The sequence below is a fragment of the Pristis pectinata genome, chromosome 22 (genome assembly GCF_009764475.1).
Source record: "Pristis pectinata isolate sPriPec2 chromosome 22, sPriPec2.1.pri, whole genome shotgun sequence".
In the NCBI taxonomy this organism is placed as follows: domain Eukaryota; kingdom Metazoa; phylum Chordata; class Chondrichthyes; order Rhinopristiformes; family Pristidae; genus Pristis; species Pristis pectinata.
In genome coordinates, this window is record NC_067426.1 from 8,973,989 (window position 1) to 8,987,609 (window position 13,621).

At 42.6% G+C, this 13,621-nt stretch overlaps 1 protein-coding gene across 1 annotated transcript in view; it reads right to left on the reverse strand.

Annotated features, from left to right (window-relative positions):
* The window catches only part of LOC127581886 (receptor-type tyrosine-protein phosphatase U-like), a 128,779-nt gene that overhangs the window by 21,108 nt on the left and 94,050 nt on the right, over window positions 1–13,621 (reverse strand). The window contains exon 7 of the mRNA XM_052036714.1: window positions 10,069–10,362. Coding sequence (XP_051892674.1) covers window positions 10,069–10,362 — 294 coding nt within the window. The remainder of the gene's footprint in view (window positions 1–10,068; window positions 10,363–13,621) is intronic.

The following is a 13,621-nucleotide window of genomic DNA, read 5'->3' on the forward strand; positions in this document are numbered from 1 at the left end:
CTGCCCTAACTGCCATCTCAACTGCGCTAAGTGTGAAAAATAAAGTTAAAGAGACCTTACCGGCCTAATCCTGTACCTCTGATCAGCCTCCTCTCACCGAAGCCTCATGAGCCAAAGCCACAGCACTTCCAATCAAACACTGGCCACACTCACTATGGCCGCCCCACTATACCTTACATAAAATTATTCTTTTCGTTTCCAAACTGCTCTGTTGTCAAATGCAGCCCCTTTTTTCATTCTTCTTCAACAACATCCCTGTTAAGGTGAGGTGAGCAGAAAGCCAAGGACATAGTATCAACAACAAATTTTCCATGGGATGTTTTTAATAGAGAAACTGAATTAAACTTAAGCAGTTCACTTCTCCTGATGCCCAGTACAGGGTTCATCTTTTCAGAGTGAACATCTAGAGGTTGTACCTTCATTTCTCATGACTCAAAAACAATCACTATTCTGTTGGAGTTGCAGAATTGAAATAAATTGCAAAGCAGAATTGCAGGGCTGGTAAAGGAGTGCAATAATATGGTAATACAGCATCTAAATATTATATGTCCTATTATTGCTACAGTTCCAACCTTGTCACACACTTGGACACAACTGAAGTTTACTCAGTGCATCAGTCCTCCCCCTTACCATCTTAGAACCACTCTGCAGAGCAGACCCATTGTACCCTTTCAGTTCTTTGATAGACTTGTCCGTAAGAAATCAGAGGCAGCAGTGAGCCATCTGGCCTTTGAGTCTACTTGGCCATTCACCAAGATCAATGCAATTTTCTTATGTTATCCCCATTTTACTTACTCTCTTAATATCCAAAAATCTAACAATTTTTGATTTTTTGGTAACAAGAGGTAGGTACATCCAAATGTTCATCAGCCTCTGAGTGAAGACTTCCTCATTGCAGTTCTACCCCTTATACAGACACAGTGGTCCCAAGTTTTAGAATACACACCCAGACTCCTCATCTCCCCTGCACTTATTCAGCCAAGTCCTGTAAGATTTCTGCAAATTTTAATGAGATCACCTCTAGCTCTTCAAAACCCTGGAGAATACAGGCCTGGTCTACACAATCTCTCATTATGGGGCAAACCTGCCATCCCAGAAATCAGCTCAGTGAAACTTCCCTGCATTTCTTCTATAGCAAGTCTTTTGGGTAAGGAGACTAAAACTGTACATAATGCTTCAGACATGCCTGACGCTCTCTTTGCTCCAACATTGCAGAAAGGGTGGATTATGTACAAGGATCTTAGCTAGAGTCAATATGGGTGGAAATTAGGAACAAGAAAGGAGCAGGTACTCGACTGTGAGTATTCTATAAGCCCCCTGGTAGCAGCAGGGATACCGAGCAGATTGGGAGGAAGATTTTGGAAAGATGCAAAAATAACAGGGTTGTTATCATGGGAGACTTCAACTTCCCAAATATTGATTGGCACCTGCTTAGTGCCAAAGGCTTAGATGGGGCGGAGTTTGTTAAGTGTATCCAGGACGGATTCCTGAAACAGCATGTCGACAGGCCGACTAGAGGGAATGTCATATTAGATCTGGTTTTAGGTAATGAACCGGGTCAGGTGACAGATCTCTCGGCGGCTGAGCATTTGGGGGGCAGCGACCACTGCTCCATAACCTTTGGCATTCTCATCGACAGGGATAGGAGCAAAGAGGACAGGAAGATATTTAGTTGGGGAAAGGCAAATTATGAGGCTATAAGGCGAGAACTTGAGAGTGTAAATTGGGATGACATTTTTGAAGGGAAATGTACTATGGGGATGTGGTCGATGTTCAGGGATCTCTTGCAGGATGTTAGGGATAAATTTGTCCCAGTGAGACAGAGAAGGAATGGCAGGGTGAAGGAACCATGGGTGACAAGGGAGGTGAAACAACTAGTTAGGAAGAAGGCGGCAGCATACATAAGGTGTAAGCAGCAAGGATCAGATGAGGCTCGTGAGGAATATAGAGCAGCAAGGAAGGAACTTAAGAAGGGGCTGAGGAGAGCAAGAAGGGGACATGAAAAGGCTTTGGCGAGTAAGGTTAAGGAGAATCCCCAGGCTTTTTTCTCGTATGTGAAGAGCAGAAGGACAGCTAGAGTAACGGTAGGTCTGATTAATGATATAGGTGGGAAGATGTGCCTGGAAGCTGTGGAAGTGGGTGAGGTCCTCAAGGAATACTTCTCTTCAGTATTCATCAAGGAAGATGGGTCTTGATGACACTGAGAACAGTGTTGGGAAGGGTAATGTTCTAGAGTATGTAGATATCAAGAGAGAGGATGTGTTGGAGCTGTTAGAAAATATTAGGACAGATAAGTCCCCGGGGCCTGACGGAATATTCCCCAGGCTGCTTCATGAGGAGAGGGAAGAGATTGCTGAACCGTTGACTAGCATCTTTGAGTCCTCGTTGTCCACAGGAATGGTACTGGAGGATTGGAGGGTGGTGAATGTTGTCCCCTTATTCAAAAGGTAGTAGGGATAGTCCAGGGAATTACAGACCGGTGAGCCTTACGTCTGTGGTGGGTAAGCTGTTAGAAAGGATTCTAAGAGATAGGATCTATGAGCATTTAGAGAATCATGGACTGATTAGGGACAGCCAGCATGGCTTTGTGAAGGGAAGATCTTGCTTCACAAGCCTGATAGGGTTCTTTGAGGAGGTGATCAGGAAGATTGATGAGGGTAGTGCAGTAGATGTGGTCTACATGGATTTTAGTAAGGTGTTTGACAAAGTTCCACATGGTAGGCTTCTTCAGAAGGTCAGAGGCCAAGGGATCCAGGGAGGCTTGGCCGTGTGGATTCAGAATTGGCTTGCCTGTAGAAAGCAGAGGGTTGTGGTGGATGGAGTGCATTCAGATTGGAGGGCTGTGACTAGTGGTGTCCCACAGGGATCGGTTCTGGGACCTCTACTTTTTGTGATATTTATTAATGACTAAGATGAGGGGGTGGATGGCTGGGTTAGCAGTTTGCAGATGACGCAAAGATCGGTGGTTTTGTGGATAGTGTGGAGGGCTGCCGACGCCTACAGAGGGATATTGATAGGATGCAGAGCTGGGCAGAGAAGTGGCAGATGGAGTTCAATCCGGAGAAGTGTGAGGTGGTACACTTTGGAAGGACAAACTCCAAGGCGGAGTACAAGGTTAATGGCAGGATTCTGGGCAGTGTGGAGGAGCAGAGGGATCTGGGGGTTCATATCCACAGATCACTGAAAGTTGCCTCACAGGTGGATAGGGTAGTTAGGAAGGCTTATGGGATGTTAGCTTTCATAAGTCGTGGGATCGAGTTTAAGAGCCGTGAAGTAATGATACAGCTTTACAAAACTCTGGTTAGACCACACTTGGAGTACTGTGTCCAGTTCTGGTCGCCTCATTATAGGAAGGATGTGGAGGATGTGAAGGATGTGAAGCACTGCTCCCTGTGGAATCTCACTAGTCATAGTCTACCAACCTGAGAAAGATCCATTCATTCTCACTCTTTGCTTACTATCTGTTAATCAATTCTCAATCCATGTCAGTAAATTTTTTCCAATTCAATGTGATCTAACCTAGTTTACCAACCTCCTGTACAGGACCTTAACGAAAGCCTTTCAAAAATCTAAATATGCCATATGTACAGATCCCCCCTTATTTATTCTACTCAGTTAGAGACATTTTCTTCCAATAATATAGAACTCTGCTGAGAACACATTTGGAATATTGTGCACAAATCTGGCAGCCTTACCTCAGGAATAGAGGTGATATGGAGAAGATTCACCAGATTGATTTCTGGAATGGTGCATTTGTTGCATGAATAGAAATTAAGTGGACTCGGCCTATACCCACTTGAGTTTGGAAGAAAGAAAGCAAATAAATTCAGTAGGCAGGAGCAGGACAGGGAGTAAGGAAGATCTGATAGGCTCAGCTGCATTTATTTTAATCCAAAAAACTTGACAGGCAAAGCAGACAGACTGAGGGCATGGATAGCTACATGGAAATTGGATATCATAGCCATAAAAGAAACATGGTTGAAGGACAGGAAGACTGGCAGCTCAATGTTCTGGGGTACAGATGCTACAAGTGTGATAGAGGTGGAGGTAAGTGAGGAGGGGGAGTTCCAGTTTTTAATAGGGAGAACATCACGGCAGTACTTACCATACCTGGTACTGTGGTCCAGCGGGGAAAGAGTAAATCAGTGGTTAATGGGGATTCTATAGTGAGGGGAACGGATAACAGATTCTGTGAAACCGACAATGAATCCCGGATGGTGTGTTGCCTCCCTGGTGCCAGGGTATGGGATGTCACGGACCAGGTCCAGAAATATTCTGAGGGGAGAGGGTGATCAGCCAGAAGTCTTGATACATGTAGGTACCAATGACATAGGTAGAAAAAGAGAAGAGGTCCTGAAGGAGGAATACAAGGAGTTAGGAAGAAAGTTGAGAAGTAGGACCTCTAAGGTGGTAATTTCAGGATTACTACCTGTGCCACGTGCTAACGGTAGTAAGAATAGAAAGATCTGGCAGATGAATGCGTGGCTGAGTGACTGGTGCAGGGGGCAGGGCTTCAGATTTCTGGATCGTTGGGACCTTTTTTGGGGGAGGCATGACCTATTCGCTAAGGACGGGTTACACCTAAGCTCCAAAGGGTCCAATATCCTGGCGGGAATGTTTAATTTAGCTGTCGGGGAGGGTTTAAACTAATCTGGCAGGGGGATGGAAACCACGATGTTAGGATACAAGATGTTAGGGTAAGGGAGGAGGTTTATAGAAACAAGTCCAAGACAGTGTGCAGTGAGGATGGCAAGAAGGACAGGCAGGTGAAAAATCAGGATAATTTGCTGAACAATAGGAGTACAAGAAAATCAATAGCAGATGCTGGACCAAATGTACTATATTTAAATGCACGTTGCATTAAGAATAAAGTAGATGACCTAGTGGCACAACTACAGATTAATAAATACGACATTATGGCAATCACCGAATCATGGCTTTATGACGGATGTGATTGGGAACTAAATGTCCAGGGGTACAGTGTATAGGAAGGATAGGCAGGTAGGCAGAGGGGGTGGTGTGGCCATGATGGTTAGTAATGATATAAAATCAATAGAAAGGAAGGTCATTGGGTCAGAAGAGGTGGAATCCTTATGGGTGGAGCTAAGAAATAGCAAGGGTAAAAGGACAATAGTAGCAGTTATATATAGGCCCCCTAATAGCAGTCAGGAAGTGGACTATAAGTTGCAGTTAGAAATAGAAAAAGCGTGTCAGAGTGACAACGTTAAGATAATTATGGGGGATTTTAACATGAAGGTGGACTGGGAAATCCAGCAAGGCAGTAGATCTCGGGAGAGTGAGTTTGTGGAATGTCTACGGGATGGCTTTTTGGAGCAACTTGTTGATGAGCCCACCAGGGGATCGGCTGTTTTGGATTGGGTGCTGTGTAACGAACTGAAGGTGATTAGGGAACTAAAGGTAAAGGAACCATTGGGAACTAGTGATCACAATATGATTGAGTTCAGTTTCAAATTTGAGAAGGAGAAGCTGATAACTGGTGTATCGATATTTCAGTGGAACAAAGGAAATTACAGTGGCATAAGAGAGAAGCTGGCCCAAATTGATTGGAAGAGTAAGCTAGCTGGAGGGACGGTGGAGCAGAAATGGATGGAATTTCTACAAGAAATAAGGAAAATGCAGTATAGATATATTCCAAGAACAAAGAAGGTTTTGAATGGAAAAAAGGCAAAAATGTGCATAACGAGAGAGGTGAAGGATAAAATAAAAGCAAAAGGGAGGGCATACAAGGAAGCAAAAATTAGACTGGGAAACTTTTAAAAACCTGCAGAAAAAAACTAAGAAGGTCATTAGGAAAGAAAAGATGAATTATGAAAGGAAGTTGGCAGATAACATTTGAAAGGATGCTAAGAGTTTTCTTAAATATATAAGGAGCAAAAGAGAGACATGGGTTGATATAAGACCAATCGATAACAGTGCGGGAGAGATTATAAGGGATGATAAAGAGATGGCAGAGGAACTAAATGAGTATTTTGCATCGGTCTTCACTGTGGAGGACATCAGCAATATACCGGATAGTCAGGGGTCTCAAGGAACGGAACTGAGTTCAGTTAAGATTACTAGAGAGAAGGTGCTAAGAAAGCTTAAGGGACTAAAGACTGATAAGTCTCCCGGACTGGATGAGGTGCATCCCCAGGTTCTGAAGGAGGTGGCTTCGGAGATAGTGGAGGCATCGGTGATAATTTTCCAGGAATCGATAGACTCTGGCATAGTTCCAGAGGACTGGAGGGTCGCAAATGTAGTTCCACTGTATAAGAAAGGTGGGTGGCAGCATAAAGGAAATTACAGACCTATTAGTCTGACGTTGGTGGTGGGAAAGTTATTAGAATCTATCCTCAAGGATGAGGTTATGGAATACCTAGCGGTGCAAGGCAAGATAGGTCCAAGCCAACATGGTTTCATGAAGGGAAGATCCTGCCTGACCAACCTATGAGAGTTTTTTGAAGAAATCTCAGGTATGGTGGATAAGGGAGAGGCGGTAGATGTTGTGTATTTAGACTTCCAAAAGGCCTTCGACAAGGTGCCACACAAAAGACTGATTAATAAGATGAGAGGTCATGGAATTACAGATAGGATAACAGAATGGGTGGAGCATTGGCTGATTGGCAGAAAGCAAACGGTGGGAATAAAAGGATCCTGTTCTGGTCGGCTACCGGTTACTAGTGGTGTTCCGCAGGGGTCTGTGTTGGGGCCGCTTCTTTTTACCCTGTACATTAAAGACTTGGATGATGAAGTAAATGGTTTTGTGGCTAAGTTTGTGGATGACACCAAGATAGGTGGAGGAGTAGAGAGTATTGAAGAGACAGGAAGGTTGCAGGGAGACCTAGATAGTTTAGGAGAATGGGCAAGGAAATGGCAGATGAGATTCAGTGTTGAGAAATGTGCAGTTGTACACTTTGGAAACAGAAATAAGCGGGCAGATTATTATCTATAAGGGGAGAAAATTCAAAGTACAGAAGTACAAAGGGACTTGGGGGTACTCGTGCAGGATACCCTAAAGGTTAACCACCAGATTCCCCCCCCCCCCCCATTTCTCATTACTTTTCTCTTTTTCCCCTTTTCTTTGGAGCAGACTCGGTGGGCCGAATGGCCTACTTCTGCTCCCTTGTCTTGTGATCTTGTGAGGATATTACTGGGGGGTCATCCAGTGAGGCTGTATGGGTGACACTCAAAAATAAGAAGGGGGTGATCACTTTGATGGGATTGTACTATAGCTCTCCCAACAATCAGCAGGGAAATTAGAGGAGCAAATATGTAGGGAGCTCACAGATAACTGTAGGAATAATAGGGTTGTAATAATAGGTGATCTTAACTTCTCTAATATAGATTGGGACTGCCATAGTGCTAAGAGCTTGGATGGTATTTGTTAAGTCTGCCCACAAAAGTTTTCTCAAGCAAAATGTGATGGCTCTACTAGGGAGGGGCAACACTGGACCTCCTGTTGGGAAATGAGGCAGGGCAAGTGACTTAAGTGTCAGCAGGGGAGCACTTTGGGACCAGTATCCATAATTCTATTAGTTTTAAAATAGATATGGAAAATGAAAGGACTGGTCCACAAGTTAAAGTTCTACATTGGGGGAGGGCTAACTTAGATGGAATTAGACAGGAACTTGTAATGGTTGACTGGGAAAGGTTGTTGGCAGATAAAGGGATGTCTGGCAAGTGGGAAGCTTTTAAAAGTGAGACAGGGGGAGTTCAGAGCCAGCATGCTCCTGATAAAGTGAGGGGCAAGATGACATGATTAGGGAATTTGGTTCATGAGGGATATTGTGGTTCTGGTCAGGAGAAAGGAGGCATACGTCAGGTACAGGCAGTTGGTATCAAGAAAATCTTTTAAGGAGTATAAGGATTGTAGGAGTACATTTAAGAAATCAGGAGGGCAAAAAGAGGACATGTGATACTTTTAGCAAATAAAGCAAAGGAGATTTCCAAGAGATTCTAGATTAAGAGCAAAGGGGTAACTAGGGAGAGAACAGTTCTCCTTAAGGATCAATGTGGTCATCTATGTGTGGAGTTTCAGAAGATGTCAAGGTCTTAAATGAATAATTGTCATATGTATTTACCATAGAGAAGGTCATAGAAGCTAAGGAATTAAGGGAAATGAATACTGATATATTTGAACATATCCACATTACAAAAGATGTGGTGCTGGAGGTCTTAAAGCACATAAAGGTGGATAAATACCCAGGGACTGATCAAGTATATTCTAGGACACTGTGGGAAGCTAGGGAAGAAATTGCAGGGATCTGGCAGAGATATTTGTATAATTGTTAGCCCCATGTGAGGTAGCAAAAGACTGGTGGATGACTAATGTTGTGCCTTTATTTAAGGAGGGCTGAAAGGACAAGCCAGGGAACCATAGGTGCACCAAACATCAGTGATGGGAAAGTTACTGGAGGGGATTCTGAAGAACAGGATCTACCAGCATTTGGAAACGCAAAGACTAATTAGGGATAGACAGCACGGCTTTGTGTGTGGGAAATTGTGTCTCACAAATTTGATTGAGTTTTATGAAGAGGTGATCAAGAGAATTGATGAGGGTAAGGTGGTGGACATTGTCTACATGGACTTTAGTATGGCCTTTGACAAGGTCCCACGTGGGAGGCTGGTCCGGAAGGTTAGATCACATGGGATCCAGGGTGAACTAGACAATTGGATACAAAATTGGCTTGGTTGTAGGAGTGAGAGTGTGGTAGTGGAGGGTTGTTATTCAGATTGGAGGTCTGTGACCAGTGATGTGCTCCAGAGGTCAGTGCTGAGTCCACTGATGTTTGTCATTTATATTAATGATTTGGATGACAATGTGGTTGACATGGTTCGTAAGTTTGCAGATGACACCAAAATTGGTGGTACAGTGGACAGTGAAGAAGGTTATCCAAGATTTCAATGGAATCTAGATCAACTGGGAAAGTGGCCAAGGAATCATAGATGAAATTTAACTCAGACAAGTGTGAAGTGTTGCATTTTGGTAAGTTAAACCAGGGCAGGAAATACATAACAAATGACAGGGCCCTAGAGAGCATTGTAGAATAGAGAGACAAAGCACATAGTTCCCTGAAGATGGCGACACAGGTAGGCAGCATGGTGAAGGCATTTGGCAAGCATGTCTTCATCGGTCATGGCATTGTGTACAAGAGGTGGGATATTTTCTCTGGAGCATAGAAGGCTGAGGGGTGACCTTAGAGGTATATAAAATCATGAGGGGTATAGGTAAAGTGAATGGTCACAGTCTTTTTCCCTGGGTAGGGGAGGGGAAAAATTTAAAGGGGACCTGACGGGCAAGTTTTTCACACAGGGGTTGATGGGTATATGCAACAAGTTGCCAGAGGAGGTGGTAGAGGTGGGTACAATTACAATGTTTAAAAGATATTCAGACAGGTACATGGATGGGAAAGGTTTAGTGGGATATGGGCCAAATGCAGGCAAATGGGGCTATCTCAGGTAGACAACTTGGTCAACATAGATGAGCTGGGTCGAAGGGCTTGTTTCTGGGCTGTATAATTCTATGTCTCTCTAACTCTATCTTAATGAAATGTACAAATTTCTTAAGGGTTTGACAGCAGAGCTGGTGTTTCCACTGGCACAAGTGTCAGGAACCAGCTCAAAATTAAATAAATGAAAAGAAATTTCTTCACCCTGAGAGTGGCAAATCTTTATAATTCTCTACCCAAGAGGACTATGGAAGCTTAGTTGATAAGTATATACAAGACAAGAGATAGATGGGATTTTAGCCATTTAGGGAATCAAGCATTAGAGTTAATGCAGGAAAGTGGCGCTGAGGTAAAAGTTCAGAAATGACCTTATTGAATAACAGAGCAGGTAAGACAGGTTAGTTTACTCCTGCCTTTGTTCCATTATCATTACTGCTCACTCCTAATTAAAAAAAACTAACATTTAATTCTAAATATGATCAGAATTAGAATTAATAAGACTCAATCCTAAAATACACAATGAAATAAGAAAACTGAAAACAATTTATGGAATACCAAAGGTTCAGTGATGCAGTGAGAAAACACCTTATACAAAAAAAATGATTAAAAGTTGAAATACCTGCACACTTAGTCTTACAGATGAGCGATGGTCCTGGATTCCCTCTCCCTCCCTCACCAGGCCTAGTTAGTAAGACTCTGATCACGTATTCAGTATCCAGGTATAGGTGACGGAGCATATGGATTAGATAAGGAGCAATCTGAATTTTTGACTGAGACTGTGAATTCATCCTATACTCAATTTCTCGTTGAATAACAGGGCCATCTCCAGATGTTATGTTGGTATTCAGCTGTATTACCAGGTAAGTCAGGCCAGCATGAATCAACCGGGGAGGTGCAACTGGGGATGGAGGTTCTAAACAGGACAGAACAAAAAACTTAATTATTCACTTTATACATAATTTTTAAAAATACTTTAAATAAGAACAAAAATTGCACATTAGCTGAAGCTCTGACAGACCTCAGTGAAGCCTTTCATCCTCATATTGTTGCATTTCATACAGAATCAGACTTTAAATGGAAGCTGCAGAGCCACGTGCCACCCAGATTCCCCTAACTTGGTTCTCAATTTTATAATATTGGTAAAAATCCTGCTTTTTTTTTAAAGTTAAGGTGTTGACACCAACCTGGCAACAATATTTTTAAATATCAAAAAACTGCAGATGCTGAAAATCTGAAATAAAAATAGAAAATGCTAAAACTCACAGGTAGACAGCATCTGTGGAAAGAGAAATAGTGTTAACATTTTGTCTTAGAGTTACAGGGTCAAACAGCAAGGAAACAGGCCATTTGGCCCACCATATCCATACCGACCAGTGTGTACCCATCCATATTAATCCCATCTCACAGTACTTGGCCTATAGCCTTCTAAGCCTAGGTGATTCAAGTGCTTGTCTAGATATGACTTAAATGCTGCCAACAACTCTACTTCCATCACTCTCTCCAGCAGTGATCTCTCTCCAGCAAATCGCCTCTAAATTTCTTACCCCTTAATCTAATTCCATTAGGTTTATTGACCTGTGACATGGGGGAATGTTTCCTACAGTCTACTCTATCTATACCCCCAAAATTTATTTATTTCAATCATGTTCTCTCTTAACCTCCTCAGCTACAGGGTAAACAGACCTAACCTCTCCAGTCTCTCTTCATAACTGAAATGCTCCATCCCAGGTGAATCTCTTCTGCACCCTCTCCAGCACTATCACATCCTCCCGACAGTGTGGTGACCAGAACTGCACACAGTACTCCAGCTGAGGTGTGATCAATGTTTTAAAGAGGTGCAGCATAACTTCCCTGCTTTTATATTCAATGCCCTGACTAATGAAGGCCAGTATTCTATACGCCTTCTTAACCACGTTATATACCTGTGCTGCCACCTTCAGGATCTTTGGATGTACACCAATGTTCCTCTGTTCTTCAATACTCTCTGGACCCTACCATTCATGGTGTATGTCCTAGCCTCATTAGTACTCCCAAAGTGCATTACATCATATTTATCAGGATTAAACTCTATCTGCCATTTCTCAGCCTATTTCACCAACACATCAATATCACCTCTAGCGTAAGATTACCCCCCACTCTGTCAACAACCCCATTATTCTTTGTGTCATCTGCAAATTTACTGATCATGCTTCCTGCATTAATGTCCTAATCATTCACATCTATTACAAATAGAAAGGGACCCAACACTGATCCCTGTGGAATACCACCAGTCACATGCATCCAATCACAAAAATAACCCTGTACCATCACCCTCTGTCTCCTATTGCCAAGACAATTTTGGATCCAATTTACCAATGTGCCCTGAATCCCATAGGTCATAACCTTTTGGAGACGTCTCCCATATTATACCTTGTCAAAACCTTACTGAAGCCCATGTAAACCACACTGCCCTCATTATTATGCTTTGCTGCCTCTTCAAAACATTCTGTCAGACTCGTCAGACAGGATTTGCCTTGACAAAGTCACGCTGGCTACATGCGATTAGCCCCTGCCTTTCCAAGTGATCATTAATCCCGTTCCTCAGATTTTTTTCCCAATAACTTCCCTACTACTGATGTTAGGCGCACAGGTCTATAACCAGGCTTTTCCCTGCTGTCCTTCTTGAAAAGGGGGGCCACATTAGCTGTCCTCCAGTCACCTGGTAACTCACTTCTGGCCAGTGAAACCTTTAAAATCTCAGCTAGTGTCACAGCAATCTCTCTCCTTGCCTCCAATAACAGCCTGGGATAAATCTTACTCGACCCTGGAGATTTATTACCTTTAGGAATTGCTTAGGAATTGAGAACTTCCTCTTTATTTATGGAGATGCACTAGGATTTCACCTTTACTGAATCCTTTAAGTACAAAGTCCATTTACTTTGTGAATACAGATGAAAAGTACTCATTTAGGACTTTATCTATACATTATGGCTCCATGCACAGGTTGCACCTGTTGTCCCTAATGGGCCCTACTTTTTCCTGGTTATTCTTTTGCCTTTAATATACTTCTAAAACACCTTCAGATTTACCTTAATCCTGTCCACCAGTGATATTTTGTGACCCCTCTTTGCCTTCCTAATTTCCTTTCAAAGCACCTAACTACACTTTCTATCCTCTAGATGGGCCTCTTCTGTCTTTAGTTCTCTATACCTGCCATATCCACTTCTTGATATCTCTCAACATCTTGGATTCCCTGTACTTGTTATCCTTGGCTTTCCCCCTTGTAGGAACATGTTGGCTCTGAACTCTCTCTATTTCTGCTTTGAATGTTCCCCACTGTGCAGATGTAGGCACTCCTTTGCCAGGTCCCATCTTATTTTAATTAAATTAGCCTACTCCCCAATTTAAGACCTTCCTTCCTGATCCGTCCTTATCTTTTTCCATAACCACTTATGAAGTAATGGTCACTTTCTCCAAAATGCTCCCCCAATGGCACTCCTTCCATATGACTGGCTAATTACACCACGATAAAGTCCAGTAATGCTCCTTCCCTCATTGGTCTATCCACATACAGTATCAAAAAGCTCTCCTGGACACACTTCAAAACTTCCACTCCTTGAGCCTTTTACACACTAGGGAAATCCCTGTTAATATTTGGGAAATTGAAATTGTACTATAGCCCTATTTTTATTACATCTCTCTGCTATTTACTTACATATCAGTTTCTCTATCTCCCATTGACTGCTAGGAGGTCTGTAATATAGCCCCAATGAAGTGAGGATACCATTTCTCTTCGTAATCTCTACCCACACGGCCTCATTTGAGGAGCCTTCTAGGATATCCTCCCTCAATTCTAAAATAATGCATTTTCTGTACTACCTCAATGCACTGTGTAATGAATTGATTTGTACGAACAGTATGCAAGACAAGTTTTTCACTGTACCTTGGTACAAGTGACAATAATAAACCAGTACCAATCCTTGACTAACAGTGCAATGCCATCTCCTCTTTTACATCCCCTCTGTCTTCTTGAAAATTCTATACCCCATGATACTGATTTGCCAGTCCTGCCTGTCTTTCAACCATGACTCAGTGTTAGCAACAATATCATAGTCCTACTTGTTAACTAAAGCTTTGAGTTAATCTACTTTACTGGTTAGACTCCTTGCATTAAGATCGATGCAATTTAGCTT